This window comes from Haliotis asinina, chromosome 11, assembly GCF_037392515.1.
Source record: "Haliotis asinina isolate JCU_RB_2024 chromosome 11, JCU_Hal_asi_v2, whole genome shotgun sequence".
Lineage (NCBI taxonomy): Eukaryota > Metazoa > Mollusca > Gastropoda > Lepetellida > Haliotidae > Haliotis > Haliotis asinina.
In genome coordinates, this window is record NC_090290.1 from 35,171,474 (window position 1) to 35,191,166 (window position 19,693).

The 19,693-nt window shown below is 39.4% G+C and overlaps 1 protein-coding gene across 1 annotated transcript in view; it reads right to left on the minus strand.

The window, feature by feature from the left end:
* Nucleotides 1-744: 744 nt before the first annotated feature.
* LOC137255747 (ubiquitin carboxyl-terminal hydrolase 40-like) overlaps nucleotides 745-19,693 on the minus strand; it is a 55,541-nt gene continuing 36,592 nt past the window's right edge. The window contains exons 23-31 of the mRNA XM_067793256.1: nucleotides 16,829-16,952; nucleotides 14,295-14,434; nucleotides 13,781-13,883; nucleotides 12,302-12,536; nucleotides 10,197-10,262; nucleotides 9,136-9,349; nucleotides 8,477-8,578; nucleotides 3,199-3,299; nucleotides 745-2,301 (exon numbers count right to left, since the gene is read on the minus strand). Coding sequence (XP_067649357.1) covers nucleotides 2,211-2,301; nucleotides 3,199-3,299; nucleotides 8,477-8,578; nucleotides 9,136-9,349; nucleotides 10,197-10,262; nucleotides 12,302-12,536; nucleotides 13,781-13,883; nucleotides 14,295-14,434; nucleotides 16,829-16,952 — 1,176 coding nt within the window. The 3' untranslated portion in view covers nucleotides 745-2,210. The remainder of the gene's footprint in view (nucleotides 2,302-3,198; nucleotides 3,300-8,476; nucleotides 8,579-9,135; nucleotides 9,350-10,196; nucleotides 10,263-12,301; nucleotides 12,537-13,780; nucleotides 13,884-14,294; nucleotides 14,435-16,828; nucleotides 16,953-19,693) is intronic.

The following is a 19,693-nucleotide window of genomic DNA, read 5'->3' on the forward strand; positions in this document are numbered from 1 at the left end:
GTACACGAGGTATATCGGGATTAATACACGCTGACAGTGGCGTGAGCTCAATGTCGCTTCTGTTTAGCACATGTTCAGTAGTATGATATAACAATCAAAACACGATTTGCATGAGGAAATTGAACTTTTCAATATTTAGATGACAGCCTGTTTCCCTCATTTCAAATAGAATTTTCTGGAGGGCATTCCCATATATGCAAATTGGGGTCATTTGTCAGGTCGGGGCTCATCTAATACTTGTCACGCCGTAGTCGAATGTTAATGTATGGCACTTAAGACTATCTTAGCACTAAGAGAGCTTCAAAAATCTAGGCCCAGGACATTTTCAACAAAGGTAACGGTCACAACTGCGAAGGTTTGCTCACAGTGCGACTCAAATTTGGTGGAAATCATACAGACAAATTTATAGACCCGAAACATTTAAAAAATGTATGCAAAACCCTCTTCTACCTCATGCAGAGAACCTCTTCATGGTTTGTTTTGCCAAATTTAATCGGTTAGTTAATTTAAAAAGGGTGTTGTGATTGGTTCGCTCAACTTCCCAGCGTAGACGACTGATTGGACAAAAAGCCAGCAAAAAGGGAGGTAATAAATTTATCGGACTGAGCCGTAGATGCGCCCAGGGTATACTGGAGATTTATCGGAATGTATACCCTGGAGATATCAAGGATGGAAGAAAGTGAGATCATAAGGTTTCGCGTGACTATATCATCTATCAAAATAGAGAGAAAGATGAACTCAATATGTCCTTCCACGTTTTAATGAACACAATTTAATTGAACACTCACTTAGTCTTAGAGTCATAGACATCTCAAAATGCAACAAAATCAATTTCTTAAACCAAAAATTATTATGAGGATAAAACCCAAAATTTCATGGTTTCAAAACGAAATGAAAATGTGATATAAATCAATTTGTTTGTCATCTGGAATGACAACATGTTCTGCTCTGGAAGAGAGCACCACCACAAATTTTATTTGAAGCCCAGCTTGCCATGGAAATTCAAAACATATTTTATTCAGAAATCCAAAATTACCTAAAGACGCCAGTAAACCACCAGACCAATCTAGGTGTCAAGCTTGGTGAAGAATGGAGTTTTCAGTTCTACTCCAGAAAAGATGAATGTGCACAGACAGATGGAGTCCATTTTAATACCGAATACAAAACATGTTGTGGGTAATAAAAGAAATTTATTAGAAGTTTTTAGTGTGTAAAGGAACCAGAAAATGGCATTGCTGGAAAAGGTTAGATTTTTTTCTTTCGGCGCTTTACATGTTAATGGTACCCTTGGCCTGTTCACCTTGTGTCTTCATAATAATGTTCATCCCAGTGTTTGTGCTCTCTCCTTCAGAATCAACTGGAGTCCAAGAGTTCAAGTTTGAAAAAAAATCTTTATAAGCAGCCTTCCGAAACAATATTTCTTATCTATTCTTATATTACTGCCCTTATCCCAAATACACCATTGTGAAACTCACCTAGTTTACATTCTAATCTTAATGAACGCAGCAGATCCCTTTTACAATAACTGATAAAAGTTTCTTCTTAAATTATGCAGATCCCTTTGTCAAAAAGGGCCATTATCCTTCTGTGCTCTTTGTATGCCTAACAAAAACAGTTTAGGATCATGAATATTTTTTGCAGTGGGTAACACAATTTTATAGATATGTCTCCAAAAATATTCATGATGCCTGACCCTCATAGTTTAGTGTATGTACAGTGCAAACACAGTAACTTCAAGGCCCCATTTCACAAAGTGATTCTTGTGCTACGATGAACTCACTTATGACCATAGACTTGGATGTTAATTATGTTAATTAACTGTTGCAAGAATAATTTTCATTAATTCAGTTTTTGTCAAATTGCTTAGGGATAGATTAAAAGTACTTATATATGGTGCTTAATCAGGTGTCACTTGATAACTATTCAGTGTAAGGACAAAAGAAAATTAAGTACACATAGCTGAAGATGCTTTCCAAGATATTTGCCAAGAAAATATAATGACTTCTATTCATTTAATGAAAATTATTTTGGCAACAGTATTTAACATGTAAGTCTATGGAAATTTCACTAATGATGACTCACTTATGGCCAACTACGTATTTTCACTTTGTGAAATGGACTCCATGAAGTGAGACATGAAGTGAGTCAGCCTCCTGATTTCTTATTCTTCACTTGCAGACAGACCGATTATTCCATGATTTGACTTGGTGCTACGTGAAGGAGTCCACTTTAATGGTCAAAGCAACTTCAGGACGCCGGGTAGCCGGACCATCTCCATATGCTTTCTTACGCTCTTCTCTCCTGAAAAGATAAAAAGATCAACCCCTGAAGATATGGGTAAGAATTGGTCTTCAGCAAACCCATGCTTGTCATAACAGGTGACTAACAGGATCCAGTGGTCAGGCTCGCTGACTTGGATATGTCATCGTATACAAATGACATAGATCAATGCTCACGCTGTTAGTCATTGGCTTGTCTTGTCAAAACTTGATTATTCACAGACAGGTGCCATATAGCTGGAATATTGCTGAGTGCAGCATTAAACAATAAATCATGCAGAAAAGATCAACCGTCCATTGTTTCATATTGAGACTGACAATGTTAATGCTCTGATTTAATAAATAAGGGTTGGACATTCTGGGACGTTTGTTAGACAGACAATATCAAAAGGAAAAGTCAAATGATTATTTCATACCATTCCATGCCATTATATTTGATGAATATTCACCGAAAAGCATGAGCTCAAAGAAGCTATGTGCATTGTAAAATTTTAACCACTTTTAGTGCATAAAATAAAATTTTAGTGTCTGTCTTGCATGTGTAGATTTCACTGCCTGACAGTAATGGTTATGAAAAACATTAATTAAAAATAATTTGGGGAAAACTTTAAAACTGGTGCTTACATTAAAAATGTATATATTTTGATAATAATTGATAATCTTTTGCCAAAAGTTCTCCAATAATCAATAGTCGATTTGGTTTCTGGTTCCCAACACTATATTGGGATATGTGAGAAAAACTGAGAAATGTCAAGAGTTGTCTGTTATAAAGACTCTGAAACAAACGCACCCAATATGCACATGCAAGTCCACATTATATGGCAAGGCTAGATTACATTAGACATATGAATGTAATGTAGGAACCGTTATTCTGTATACTATGTTCATTTTATAGACTTGAAATCACCAAGCTACATACATTTTTCTCTTTTCATCAGCAACCCGTTGTATTTCTTCACAGCCCAGGATGTCTTCCTCTGTGCTGAAGTCATCTGTGTTTTCTGGGTCTCCCTGTAGTGTCTGAAACAACAAGCAACAACACTCACTACTTGGGCTGCAACAATTCATGCAGACCCCAATTCAAACTTTCGATATTGACCCTTGATTTGATCAGTCCATTCAATTCTAGTCTTCCTACAAAACACATCAGATTTCGTTTATCCCTCAGAGTTAATGAAACAAAACCTATGACACAGAAAACTTTTTTTTCCCAAGATTTGACTTGGAAATCAGGAATGTAAATGATGAACCCTTTTCAAACAAATTAAACATGATGTTTACACACAGAACAGCACTTTGGCAAAATCTACCAGCAACAATTGCATGGGGGGGGACATGGTGGGCGAGCTGGTTAAGGCGCCAGTCTAGTGATCCAGCGAGGCTGAGGTTTCGGGATCGAGCCCCTCTGTGACTGGGTGTAAAAACCTTGGAGTCAACTTTGTGTGCAGACTCTTTCAGTGTTGTCACAACCCCTAGTGTACAGTACACAATCCTGTGCACTTAAAAGAACCCATGAATCCTTTGGTATACGACCAGATGGTGGCAACATGAACATGTGCATACACCTAGTTGCGGGTGCAGCAATGTGCAGTAAACTTGGACAAAGTGCTGTGACTATGTGTCCCAGTTCACCCAGCTGTCAATTGCGTACCTCGTTAAGACGAGAGAGCCACAATAAACTGTCAATTGGGTACCTCGTTAGGACGAGAGAGCCACAATAAACTCGATGCGCCTAGTGGCAGCAAGAGTTGTATACTCCCCAGGGAGTTGAGATTGAAATACGATGTGCTGTTGAGATTGACATCCAGTGATCGAGGGAAAAAAAACAGCGCCTTGAGCATGCACTAGTGGGTGGATGTGTGCGCTATATAAATATTCTATCTATCTATCTAACAATTCTATACGGAACAGCACTTTGGCAATGTCTGCTCGCAACAATTCTACACAGAACAGCACTTTGGCAATGTCTGCTCATGGCAATGTCTAGCTGATCGTGTGACAACTTGTACTTGTCATTCTCATCTTGGAGCTACCCGCAATCTGTGAAGTAGGGCAGGTTGGTGGGCATCCATCGCATGAGATAGGATAAGTATATAAATATACAATTTATAGTTAAAATTTCCAAATCTTTAAACTTATCCTATCTCACGTTATGTATTATCCCACAGTTGGCAGGAGGGCCACAGATTACCCTCTCACACACTACACACGCGAGGAAGGAGGCCTGGAGAAGCACCAACTCCCGATATGCTACTCCATACTTGTGATGGGTTGCTTCAATAAACTCCTTGGCTTACACTGCACAAAAACTCTAGGGAGTGGACGCTCCCGAATTAATATGGTTTTCAGCCACAAATTTTGCTAGAGCAAAAGGACGCAGTTTGGCAAGTAGGCCTCGCCATCCCACGATTTATTAGGAGACTCCAGTGATCTGGCATGTCCCTGCTTCGGTACTACCCCCTACAGACACCCGCCCAGAGGTTCGTGAAAGAAGGAATAGCCCGGTTGCTCAACTAGTTTAACGTTCAGTACCAATCTCCCCAACTTATCAAAGGTGAGAAAGGACCTAGGAGCGGAACACTTCGAAAACCCTTAGGTAATCGGAAATTCAACGGTTCAACTGATCAGAAAGTAGAGGTCAGTAAGGGGAGTGTCGATCATCTCTGCCTGCGCACAAGACTGGCCATTCAGTCTATCTAACCATGAATATGACAGTGCAATAGGCCCTAGTTCCCTAGGTGAGAATGATCTCCCCCATATGAAAAAATACATAATATTAAGATATGGACATCACTTGATGTGAGATGAGCAAGTACAACGGAAAGATCCCAATCCGGCGGTTGGAATTTCCGTGACTGGTCAGCCAGTTTATACGATCTCAAGAGAGACTGGAGCTCAAGGACAGTAGATATCTTCACACCCGATGATGACGCAATAACTGTGTTAAGCGTGACTAGGTAAGTAGACAGTGTAGAACCCTTCAGCTTCCTAGAGGATCTGAGGCGATGCCGTAGTGGGAGACATTAGGCCTTCATTCTGCAGTATGATTCAAATTTCTTTCACTTGTCATCGTAGATAGATCTCGTGGAAGTATGATGCGCTGTTGTGATAGCAGTTGCAACAAATGAAGAATAACCCTTGGCAGTTAATGACCGTTGTAAATGTGCCAAACGTGCAGATGAAGCGTTAGTGGAGACCAATGAAGTTGATCGGCGTGCAGATGAATCGGTCAGGAAGTGGAACTGGATCTGGTTCTAGAAGATCTACAAACCAATTCCTTGCCAGCCAGCAAGTTACTAACAGTGCCCTGACAGCTGCAGTCAATACATGTGGAGTAGCCATCGACACGGGGACGCTCCTAATCGCTGCACTGCTGACTGCATGTGCACTAAGCGCTGCACTCAAACCAACATGGGAAATAACCACTCTGTGCTCAAACACCCAACCGAAGTCACCCTGAGTAAGCACCGCATCGAACAGCACCGCATCGAACCCATACTGCTGTCGAGAGAGCGACGCTTCAGAATACAGCGCCGCACTGGAGTGATATGGTGGAGGAAGCACTGAACTGAGACTGCCCTGTTGTTGTGGAAGTGCTGCTTTAGAGTGAAGCGCCGAATTGACCATACGTGGTAGAGTGAGCGTCGCATCCAAACAAAGCTGTTGTTGAGAGCGCATCACTTCAAACTGAATGGAAGCGTTCGCATGAAGTGGATGGGAAAACGCCAAATCAATTCCTCCCCTACCACTTAAGTGAATCGCCGAATTGGGCACAATCCACTGATTTGCAACCACATCGTGGCCTTGAGTGGTAGACCGAATCACACTAGAGAGTTTGTGAGTTAATGGATCCGTCGGGTGAATCGATGAATACTGCGGTATTGTCACAATAGACGCCAGACGCAATTAAGGTTGTGGTTGTGATAAAACCACCATATGTGGTGGTGGCGACGATTCATCCGTGAGGCCTCCAAACTACTTGGAGAAAACAATCGTCTCAAATTCTCACTCAGGTATGAGTCCGAGGCCTCATTCAAACAAGAGTCATCAGAAGATGACATATCCCCCCGGCCCCCACATATTTGAAAGGACAAATTATCGGACAGTTACTTATTGTGCTTTTAGACCAAGTCTTAATTGTTTCTATGGAATTAATGAAAAATATAAATGCCATATATCTGTAATCAGAAAAAGTCACCATTTCAAGATCTGCCTTGTATATCTGCCAAGATCTTTTGAAAGATATGAAATGGTTTTCGAAATGTGCTCTGGAAACGAAGTCAGCAACATGTTCATGGAACCGAGAAAATAATTCATCAAAAGAAAAAAAAGGAAATAGCAAAAGGCACCACTTTGGGGTCTGCCACACATATCTACCAAGTAACACTGACAGATATTAAGAAGTTTTTGAGTTCTCCTCCGGAAACGAAACACCCCTCTCACTTTTGATAGTAAGTCAAAAACGTTTCCATGGGAACTGAGAAAATGATAAATCATTAAAACTTGGAAATAGTAAATGGGACCACTTTAGGTTTCAATTGATATATATATATACCAAGTTTTGCTGAAAAATATTGAATGGTTTTTAAGTTCTGCTCTGGAAACGAAGCCCATTCCTCCATTTTGAGACTAAGTCCGAAACATTTCCATGGAAACCGAGAAATCCTGTATATAGCAAAAGGCACCACTTTGGGGTCTGTCACATATATCTACCACGTTTTGCAAAACAATATTGAATGGTTTTTGAGTTATGCTCCGGAAACAAAGCCTGCCCCACCACTAGACTAACACCAAAATGTTCATGGAAAAACCAAAAAAATAAAAATGCCAAAACTCTGTAAACAGAAAAAGGCACAACTATAGGTTGAGATCATTATATCTATCAAGTTTGGTCTAAAAATATTGAACGGTTTCTGAGTTATGCTCCGGAAACAAAATGATTACAGACGGACGGAAGGACGGAAAGACGAGGCGTCGACTATAAAAAGCTTCATCTGCTGACTTCGAAGATGACTGTCTAGCAACTAATTTGTGTTGTTCTTTCCTCGGCTTCTTAGGAGAAGATTGCCTATCTTCTGTTCGCCAACGATCTGTATCAGACGACTGTCTATTAGCTACCTGCCAATACAGAGAAAACTCGTTGTCTAACTCTTCGCAATCCGTACATCTGTTAGACCTGTCACAAATGCCTATGCAAGTTGTGAGGGTCTGCCGCTGAGAAGTTCCTTTTACACTGACTGAAACGTTTACGCTTTTTAGACACCTTCTCTTTAGATCCACCCATGTTTATTCACAATTCCAACTTATATCTTCACAGGGACAACACGCATCCACACTGTGGTGCGACAAGAAAGAGAATGACAAGTACAAGTCATCACGTGATCAGCTAAGATGGCTGCACGAGCAAGATGACTGACAGGTGTCTATGGCGGGGGCAGAGGTCAGGTGGTCAGAGGCCAGGAAGATTTGATTCTACTTAGCTGACAGCACGTTTCCATGCATTGTTGAAGTGAGGAAGAGATGCATAACATGAGATAGGATAAGTTTAAAAATTTACTTTCTCACTGTTTGAAAATAATTTAGATAGATATTCAAACATCGAATTGAAATAGCGACAGTGGTTATCGAAAATCACTGAATGGAATGAATCGTAGCAGCTCTAACTGATACTTTCAGTAATGAAATCAGTTTGAAACATTCCATTGTCCCTTGTTAAAATAAATAAGTTGGGCGTTTTAGGGTATATTGTAGGGTCTGAATCGTTTCTCGAGGATGGAAACAAGGCTTATGTTGAGTTTCAAAATGCTGAGTGACCTGAATATACAGAACTGACATACCCATAATGCAGCTTGTATCAGTATTCTGGTAAGCATGCTGCACTGAGTGATGCTGTCATTGCAGCAGATTTATTTCATTTATTGATTCAGCCAAATCTAAAACCATCTGAATGAATATCATGAACTAGGAATTGAAAGTGCATAATAGTCGTGTTCCGATGATTGAAAATTGATTGAAAGAAGGACCAAAAATATGTATCAAACCCCAAAACATCATCCCCTGTAGGTAAAAAAATCTTGCGATGGCAGGAATTCCTACTCTCTGTACACAATTTTGGGAAGAGAGAATGGTGCTCAATCTGTAGCAAGTGTAAGCATTATGAGCTATCTGACAGTTAACCTTGGTCAGTGTTGTCTCACCTTCACGCCGAAGACATCTCCATCTTGTATGTGATACGGAGCCTGACGCATGCTGTTTTTGTTGGCCCCACCTTTCTTCTTCTTTCCCTTCTGATTGGGTGACTGTCAAACACAAGTTACCATCATTATCACATTATGAATTTGTACAGCCAGTTATTTAACTCATAACTGCTTTATTGTGCAAGACCATGATAGATAGTTTTATACACTGCCATTTAGAAAGTGGTCAAAGGTGACATATGTTATGATTGGGATTACACATTCTTAGTAAAGTACAGATTCTAGTAATTTTGTTGGGTTGAACCCCATCTGGGATTTAAAACAACACCCTCAGAGTGAGGCACCTGAATGCCAGCACACACATTCAGCCACCTGGGCAGGACTCAATCCATCAAAAGCACTAGAATGTGTACTTTAGGAAGAATGTGCAATCACATATATAACATATGTTTGTGCACTTTCTAAACGGCATTGTGTAATCATAGCTTTTGGTCATGGGAGCCATGCCAATTTACACTTATATGACTGGTACACAAAGTCCTTACTCTAGATTACCAGTTGTCCAACTTCCATTTTTGTAGAAGTCATGGTAGCCATGCAGTTTTTCAATATCAAGAAAATCCTTTGACTTGGATATCAAGATTATCATGGCATCATACCTTCTGTTCTTGGACCAGAAGCCACTTGAACTGTCGAGAGATATGCTTGGCAACACTGATTTGCTCAACAGGGAGTGCCAGGAAATCGGCCACAGCCTGCAAGAAGTTGAGTGGCGTGATGCCATGGGAGACATCCCAGATAAACTCCTGCTCCACGTCATACGTCTTGGTTCCTGGAAGCCTCTGTTTGACACTGAGTACAATCTCATTCGAGCTGAAAAGTAGATCATTTGTTTAGTTTCCATTGAAATATTTCTTTAGAATAGGTCTGTGACAATCAGACGCCACAGAAATTATGGTAATCCTCACACAAAGATGGTTTGAAAACCATGGTATTATTTCTGGTGAAATATCAGCAGCCAGGAATCAATCCTGACCACTCCATGTTCTTTTCTTACTTATGTTTCTCTGTAATTTACCTTTCCAGTTACAGCTCCATTAAGATCCGAACTAGAATTGATCTCCAGTAACCCATGCTTGTTGTGAAAGGCGACCAACGGGATCAGGTGTTTCGGCTTGCTGACTTGGTTGACACATCGTATCCAAATTGCGTATATTGATGCTCACTATGCTGATCAGTCAATTTACACATTGTTGCCAAACAGCTGCTGAGTGCAGTGTAAAACAACAATCAAATTCTCTTCAAGGTAGAATAAGGCCAACTTACTCACTCAAAGTCCTGGACATCAGGCCCCGATTTCTCGAAACAAACTTAAGTCTCATTTTTTAATTAAGTTTGAGTTTTTACTCAAATTTGAGTAAACACAGGAAAATTCAAACTCAAACACAGTAGACAATTTCAGTTTGGTGGATAGATTAATTAAATATGTATGGTTTTTATCATCTTAAAAATACAGTTGAGTTAAAATTCATTTATCAAACTCAATTATTTATTAAATTTGAGTAAGAACTTCAGTTTGTTTCGAGAAATCAGGGCCAGTTAAACATTGATACTATTTAGTCAGAACAAATCACTCACTCACTAACTTTCCAGTAATAAATAAATACATATAATCATAAATCATATGACTTTTACCAGCATGCAATAGCCACGCACTCACCTAAGGTTTTCCTCATGAGGAACAATCTGGATAGCAATACTACTTCCTGATGTTACCTTCAGTCGCCTGGAAGCAAGATTCAACCATTCAACAACAGAGAACATCTTCCAAATATGGAATATTAAAATAATGACCTTTTGTTTGGTCATAAAATCTCAGATAATCACATTTCTTATTTTAAATAAAAATGAAAAAATAGGTGGGAGTTATTCAATGTTCATATTTTGTTACAGTCTATATATACCACCCATTGTAACTTGGGAGAACCAACTGCAAACTTTAGGTTGCATATAAATAATCAAATGTTTCTCAGTCACATTTTTTAAAGAAATGACAAGGGCGGTAGGACTTAGTTTTTTAAGTTTTGACAGAAAAAAAGTGATGAGGGAGAATCATATTTTTATTTTTTTTTAAGTTTAGCATGTAATAATGAGTTGGAAATTCAGTCACACTTGTTCTTACAGACATTCATTCTTAGAGTGGACAAATGGATGATTGGGATGTGGCAAATTCAAAATCATTTTTTTAAAATGACAATAAAAAATTGTTACACACACAACTAGAAGTGACGTGCCAATGCACGAGAGACATTTCACTTTTTTCATTTAACCTTATGCAGATGAATTCCATGAGAATCATGCATCAAACTGCTAAAAAGCATGTGCAAATAGCATGCATGTGAACAACTGTGTTTTTGTGTAAAGTTTTGTTAAGAATTCTCACCATTATCCAAACCTATGACAACATTTTCAACATTACAAATCTGGTTTACAATACATCAGTTCACGTGTAAATTGTACCTTTAAACAGTATTGAATATTTTGCAAATAGTTGACAGAAGTAAGTAGCTACATTTACGCTTTTGATGGGTAGTATATCACCTGTCACGATATGGCCGAGATACTGCCAATGTGACATTAAACGTCTACTCACTCACTCACTATACATCTCCAAACGAGAACAGAATTAGAAGATAAATATACTGGACAAAAATTGTTAGGGATATTTGCAAAGTTTGAAATTATGAATAATGATGTATTTATTCACTGACATAAAAATACCCATACCCCTAACTTATTTTGTCCAGTATAGTTCTAAGTGATCCCCCTCATTTCACACTATGGGAAAAAACTTTTACCATCTGGCCTAAGCTATTAGCTTCCAAAACCAAAACCAAATGGGGCTTTAAAATCTTTTATTCCATGAAGTATGGGTTTCTTTAATAATTAGGTAGAATGTTTCTTCTCTTTACAATGTATTGCTTATTTATATATTACGTACTTGTTGATATTCAACCCTTGTACATGTGAGATCTGTGATGATGTACAGCAAATTCCTGTGGAGGGTGGTAATATAGTTGTATGCATCTCTCTAGGGTAATACGGTCTGATGTTACCCGAGCTGGTAGGTTAGGGATAACACTGCTACAAAGAGGCGTACATCCGAGCATATTACCCAAGGGAAAAGCATACAACACATTTATCTTACCGCCATGTTAATATACAAACTATCATTTTGTTTTATTTTGAAGGTTGCTACAGACTATCTAACATGTAAACAAAATGGTGTCTGTCTCTTGACTGGATAATTAAAATCAGTGAAACATATTTTGACAAGCTTAAAACTGCTATAAAAATGGATAATTATGTGCAAATAAAAAATATGCATTAAAAAGTGAAAGTCAGTAAAATAAATGTCTACATAATGAATTCAAAAACAGCTAATCGAATGGTTTTCGAACCCATGGCACTGTATGCATCATGTTATGGTACCATACAATTGTTAGCAATACAGCTTCTCGATGGTGAGTTTGGTGTTTAGTGAAAACTTGGTAGCAAAAATGTGTTAATGCATCACTGAACAATGAAATTAAAGTATATCACATGAAGGTAAGATTTTTGTCTTGTCATGTCTTTGTCTTGTCTTGATAATATAGAAACAACCACTAGCTTCTTGCAACATGTTTTACAGCATAATATCCACCAGAGGGCAAACTGGAGGGTCATACGATAAGTGTATCCCTCATATGAAAACAAGAATGGATTACTGTGAAAATATTGTTCATGGGATCCAACAACAGCAGGCATGGATGATGTAATACCTACCTCAGTGTCTGGGTCAGTCCTCGCAACACCTGACCAGGACGGTGGTCACTGACAAGTCTCACTCGCAGGAACTCGAATGTTGGCACTGGCATGTCAGTCATGGTTGGCAATGTCATGACCTGTTGCTTTAAGTCCTCCAGGGTCGCATCTTTGGATATCTCGACCTCGCCAATCTGGATGGGTTGCTGTACTGTCATGTCAGTAGATGTGGTACTGGCAGATGGAGAGAGGAGGCCTGCAGGACAGAGTGAGTGAGTGAGTAGGTGATTGGTGAGTGAGTGAGTAGGTGAGTGAGTGGACGGTTGAGTGAGATCAGATTAGAGAATGTTGTATTCCATCAAAGATCCTTCATGAGATCAGCATACAGTACCTTGCATTCCATATGAGACCCTTCATGAGATCAAAAGTACAGTAAGAGATTAGAGTTCAGTACCTTGTATTACATCAGAGAACCTTCATGAGATCAGAGTACAGTACCTTGTCACAAGATTGGAGTACAGCAAGATCAGAGTACAGTACCTTTTCATGAGATTGGAGAACAGTAAGATTATGAGAGTCCAGTAACAGATCAAAGGACAGAAAGAGATGAGAGTCCAGTAACAGATCAAAGGACAATAAGAGATGAGAGTCCAGTTAGCGATGAGAGTCCAGTAAGAGATGAGAGTACAGTAAGAGGTGAGAGTCCAGTAAGAGATGAGAGTACAGTAACACATGAGAGTCCAGAAAAAGATGAGAGTACAGTAAGAGATAAGAGTCCAGTAAAAGATGAGAGTACAGTAAGAGATGAGAGTACAGTAAGAGATAAGAATCCAGTAAAAGATGAGAGTACAATAAGAGATGAAAGCACAGTTAGAGATGAGAGTACAGTAACACATGAGAGTCCAGTAAGAGATGACAGTCCAGTTAGAGATGAAAGTACAGTAAGAGATTAGAGTCCAGTAAAATATGAGAGTACAGTAAGACATGAAAGTACAGTAAGACATGAGAGTACAGTAAGAGATGAAAGTCCAGTAAAAGATGAGAGAACAGTTAGAGATGAGAGTCCAGTAAGAGATGAGAGTCCACTTAGGGATGAGAGTCCAGTAAGAGCTGAGAGCACAGTAAGAGATGAGAGTCCAGTAAAAGATGAGAGCACAGTTAGAGATGAGAGTCCAGTAAGAGATGAGACTACAGTAAGAGATTAGAGTCCAGTAATAGATGACAGCACAGGTAGAGATGGGAGTCCAGTAAGAGATGAGAGTACAGTAAGAGATGAGAGCACAGTTAGAGATGAGAGTCCAGTTAGAGATGGAGTACAGTAAAAGATGAGAGTACAGTAAGAGATGAGAGTCCAGTTAGGGATGAGAGTACAGTAAGAAATGAGAGTCCAGTTAGGGATGAGAGTCCAGTAAAAGATGAGAGTCCAGTTAGGGATGAGAGTACAGTAGAACTCCTCCTACACTTGTTATGAAGCTGGGCCACAGTATCAAAGTACAGTACCTTGTATCCCGGCTGAGATCCAGGCCAGCATGCCAGGCTGATCAGCAGAGTTGTGGGGGTTGCTTGGAGTTGGGTACAGGTGAATCGGCAAACGCAGGTAACCCTAGTAAATACAAAACATGGGAATTTAAACCAGTCACTAAAAATATGCCCATCTTTGTGTTTTCATCAGTACATATAACCTACATTCTTGGAGTGTTAGTTTTAACCTCAAATCAATAATCTCAGCAAATTTTACTTTTTTTGTCTGTGAAATAGTTTAGTTTTACTCCACTCTCAGCAATTTTCCTGCTTCATGGTGCCAGTAAATAATGGAGTCTGGACAAGGCAATCCAGTGATCAACAGTATAAGCATTAAACTACATGATGACATGTGTCAGCCAAGTCAGCGAACCTGACCACCAGATCACGTTAGTCGCCTCTTACGACAAACATGGGTTACTGAGGATCAATTCTAAGCCGGATCCTCACAGCTACGTGTAGTAACCTGGTGTAAATGGCACAATTGTCTTACCTTTGGTGGAAGTCTCCCAGGCAAGAGAAGCAAATGATCTCCATCGCTGACAAGACTTTTACCTAGAGTAAGGTCAAGATCATCTAACACCTCTGCCATTTCCCCACACCAGTTGGTCTTCCTCAAGTGCCAGTCATCACCTAGAAACAATTGCTGATGTCATGACTTTGACATTACATGTATTCTTAACCTTGACCTTTTCATGTTTCGTACCCCTCTCGAGACTGTTCATGACTGGGACTTGTTTAAGTGCAAACGAGCAAAGAGATGAAAATAGTCAAAGGAAAGTTAACTCTGAATTTCCACACCTGTCTACTCCTATGCTTTGCATAGTTTAGCAAAGTTTCAAAGCTCAACAGTACTAATATGATAAGAGTTTTGGGTCCAATGGAGGGTTCCGATGAAATTCCTTATCTAACTGGCATGCTGGTCGGCTTAGGGGAATAAACTCAGCAAAGAGTCCCAAGTCACAAGAAGTTAATCACAATTTTATTTACAAAAACGGAATGGCCACAGGGAGTCGGTACAACCCTCTGCGCGGAGGGCGAGAACTGACCTGTGTTGGGAGTCTTAATGCTACTTAACCCTACTGATGAACAAACGGGGTTAGAGACTATTAACTAAAATTGAAACACTACAAAGATTATGATTTAATCTTTAATCCTATTCCAAGTGGCATTGATCTTGTTTGCACATTTACTGGATGCTTAATTGCTTACTCTGGGCTAGATCTTAATGACCCTCAATTGGTGTTTGCAAAATGTTATCCTTATATACGTGATGATGTGTTTATCCCATCAAATCAGTTCAATAAACTGTCTGGACATACCTCTTGTCTTACAGAAAAGTTTGTCTTAACAGCTGAGTCCTTAATACCTCGGGTAAAGATTTATCTAGAACATCTGTGAAATTGTGTGGTCATAACTAATACCTTTTTCAATAGCAAGTCTGTGAGATAAGTTTTACTACTTTTGACTGGTGTCTTTCTCTAAGTTATTACTGATACATGATGAAACTAATATTCTGTATCTATATTTGCCTAATATCTGAATGCTAATGTATTGCTTGTATTGGTTACAATTAATAATGAATTTTGGTATGCATTATTATTTCATGATAACTCCCCTTCTGTCTGTTCATCAATGGAGTCATTATGGTCAGTCCTTTGGTTCTGCATCCATTTTTTACTCAAGTCACCTGACCACTGACAGTCTGGTACTGATAGTGCAATATTCTTTTTGAAGAGAAAATGTCCTCTAACATTTGAACATGATCATGTTTTTCTTATTCACAAAAGCTGCAGCAACTGGGCATCACACTGAAGATGAGATATCAGCTTTAAGTTTCAATCAAGCATCCAGAGATGACAATCCCAAAGTGCACTGGGAGTTTCCATTTAGTTTCAGTTTTCTTAAACATTCACAGCAAAAATAACTTTGTTTCCACTGTTGCAGAAACCTAATGCTTACTTGGTAATGTAGGTTTCTGCTAGGTTTCTGTATCCCGAAACTGACAAAACCATTGTTTCAGCGTACATGAAATGACAAGAATAGCTTGGTGCCGTTCCCCTGGGGGATGATATTTACTTACAGTCTATGGACATGAATTGAGTGTACAGTTCATGTGAAATAAAAACTGAAGTAGTCTCAGTCTCTTCTGAAAAGTAACAAGAAATTTGAAACCCTGATCAAGTAAACAATTAAAACATAAACTTATAGTTATTTACAAATTCAACTCCGAATCAGATGCCATGTTTACTGCCATGTTTGCTTAAGAGGTAACAGGGGCAGATAACTCTATATCGAAGTGAACAAATCTAGTACTCCCTGTATTTTGCACTGCTGAAGTAAGACTGCATAAACAATACACATTTCCTTTGTTGCACAGAATGGATGCATAAAAGTGAGTGAGTGAGTGAGTGAGTGAGTGAGTGAGTGAGTGAGTGAGTGAATTTAGGTTTATGCAGCACTCAGCAATATTCCAGCTACATGGTGACGGTCTGCAAATAATCGAGTCAGTGATCTACAGCATAAGTATGGATCTGTACAATTGATAACTGATGTCAACCCAGCCAATAAGCCTGACCACCCAATCCTGTTAGTCACCTCTTATGACAAGCATAGTCGCCTTTTATGGCAAGCATGGGTTGCTGAAGGCCTATTCTACCCCGGACATTCATGGGTCAGCGCATCTATGCATGAAAGTAATGCAATTACTAAAGTATTGATAGTCACACATACTATTGATGCATTGATTACACGATGCCATTTAGAAAGTGGTCAAATGCAACATATGTCATATTTGGGATTTCACTTTCTTAGTAAAGTACAAATTCTAGTACTTTTTTCGGTTGAGTCCCATCCGGGATTCGAACCCGCACCCTCAGAGTCAGGCACCTAATCGCCAGCACACAAAGTCACATGTAAACCAAATCAGCGAGCCTGACCATCTAAACCTGTTAGTTGTCTCTTATGACAATCAAATGTGCATTGGGAGTTTCGCCTTTTATGGAAAAGAAATCAAATAAATCCTACCTGTAAAACTTGCTTGTTCCAACATTTTCCTCAAGCAGTCTCTCACAGTATCTGTCTTCTCCACAGTGATTTCAATATCTGGGAGGTCACTTTTGGGGTCATGGGGTGTGAAGGTCAAGGTTATCTGAAACAGATTGCAGTAACATAAATAAACCAGAAACAAGTACCAAACCCTAATCAACCAAATAATGTTATAAACTCAAGTATCATACTATATCTTCATAATGCATTATTTAAAGGTCACATGCAACCAAAAAATCAAAAATAATTAAAACACAATTATCACTTACTCATGACATATGATATATATTGCTGCTTGTTAAAAAAAATAAACAAAACTATAAGCGTACAATCGTGATTCAAAAGTGCAATATTTTGTACTTGGGCTTACTTCCCTCGAAACGAAGCCCTCGGGAGACCAAACCCAGTCAAAGCGGGTGGGCGTGCACTCAAGTGTAATGACGGCTTCCGATTGGCTGGTTCATTTGCTCATTGTGTGTTCAGAAAGATGATGTGTTTGATGGCCATCTTAAAATTATGGCGAGTCACAACAAAGTAAGATTCTTTATGGATAACAACTTCTTTTATTGTACTTGATGCATTGTTTCAGTATGGACTGATATACCACTGTCAAAAAATAATCACATACACTAGAAGAAGTTGTTATCCATAAAGAATGTGTATAGAGATGGTGGGTTTTGTAAATACATGTTCTCTGAATCTGCGTTTGATCCAATAAAAAATCATCTCAGTAGAGATGGTAAACTAATGTGTGGCTGGAAACTGTCATTCGTCCAAGTACAAAGCAGGACTTAAAACTGACAAGAGTTTGCACCAGTTTCCGTCAGATTGCAGGCTTTTTTTCTCATCATGTTTTTGTCAACTCTATAGGTTGAATTGGCATTTTTGATGATTGATGATTTGTTTCTGTAAGTGCAAACCGAAAGGTATCAGAATCTGCAAAGTTGTGTTTTACGTTGCACGTGCCCTTTAATATAAAATATTGCAAAATCCTAGTAAATAAATACATCCGTCAAAACATCGATAACAGCTCCTCATATGATTACTTATATCATTGAATTTTCAGTCCCTTTTGACAGCAATGTGATTTGCAAGATTCAGGAAAAGCATGGTAAATATGTGGACCTCGCATTTGAAATGTCTCGCTTGCATCCCAAGTACACTGTCGTCAGGCTCCCCATTGTTCTCAGTGCCCTTGGTTTGGTACCTCCTGATCTCTTGGCGCAGATCAGGAGAGTGCCCGGGTTCTCCACCGGTAGCACAGCCCTTCTGACAATCTGGGTAATGCAGAAGGCTGCAGTGTTGAGGAGCTTCCATATTCTCCGGAAAGTTCTTGGTGTGTTCAACAAGGCACTGTTTCCTGGGAGAAGTCCCATTCACTGTCTAGGCTGCGTGTAGACGGGGCGAGGGCCCTGAGCTGATGATGAGCTTTACCTGCCTGACTTTGCCAGGATCACTCAAACCCTCTCTGCTGCATATGTATCTTAATCTGTAAATAATAATAATAAAGACAAGTCTTTGCCACAAACATGGCAATGTACCCCATCACTAAAGAAGAATGAAATATTCACTACTTTTAACTGTTTCCTCACGCACAAGATGCATGAAATGACTTGTGTCTGGATAATTACCCAATGTAGGCTGTCGACAAAATGGAGGATGCTGGTTGCAATATTTATGGAATACTGCGTTACCATAAGTTCAAAAAGTGGACAAAGTGTTGTGGTCATACTTAAAAAAGATCATGGTCTCCCAAATCAACTTGTGTCTGCCTAATTCCCCAATGTAGGCTGTCACCTACAGTGTTCCCAGAAATTATTGAGAAAATCTTTGCTTTTTTTTCTAATGATGCTAAGATTGGAAAAAGGGCTTTCACTATGCACTAAGCATACTAAATAAGGGAGACAACTCTCGAAGGCTTAGAAGGCAGCTCAAGAGTTATCTCCCTTGTCTGAGCAGACGGCTTCCTGTGTTGACATGGCAGAATTTACAGCAAGAGAGAAAAGAAAGCTCATTCTAGATGATTTTGAAAGGGGTGAGGCTGATGCTAAAGTGTTAGCTTGTAGACATGGTATTCCTCTGTCTACAGTATACAGAACTTTGAAGAATATTCAAACAGGAACCGGGATAGAGCACAAAGCAGGGGCAGGTCGGCTTAGGAAATTCAGTGTTGTGGATCGCCGAAGACTTGGGCAGATTGTGAGTAGGGGCAAATTGAAAAGTGTTGAGAACATCAGAAATGAAATGATTAGCAGAGGAAGTCTTCAGGTATGCAATGAAACAGTTAGGCAGGAATTACAGAGACTTAATTTGGTGAAAAAACGTGGAATTCCCTCGCCGTTGATGAAAGATGCACAAAAGGAAAAACGTTTAAACTGGTGTCGGGCTCATGAAAATCAAGATTGGGATAATGTTTTCTTTTCGGATGAAAGTTCTGTTTGGCTTTTCCCTAATTGTGTGAAAATTTGGACCAAAGATACTGTCAAACCTATCTACCAGCAACCAAAACATAGCCCGAAGTTTCACATGTGGGTGGCATATCAGCTCGCGGAGTGACGCCATTGTGTGTTTTCACGGGAAACTTGACAAAAGAAAGATACGTTGACATTCTAAATGGTCACCTTCTTCCGACAGCACAAACATTGTATGAAGATGACTGGATTTTCCAGCATGATAATGACCCAAAACACACTGCGCGCTACACAAAACAGTGGTTGTCGGGCGAAAATGTTCAAGTTTTAGACTGGCCCAGTTACAGCCCAGACCTAAACCCAATTGAGAATGTGTGGGGAGTCATGAAGGACAGAATAAACCAAAAGGGACTGAGAAATATTGAAGATATGA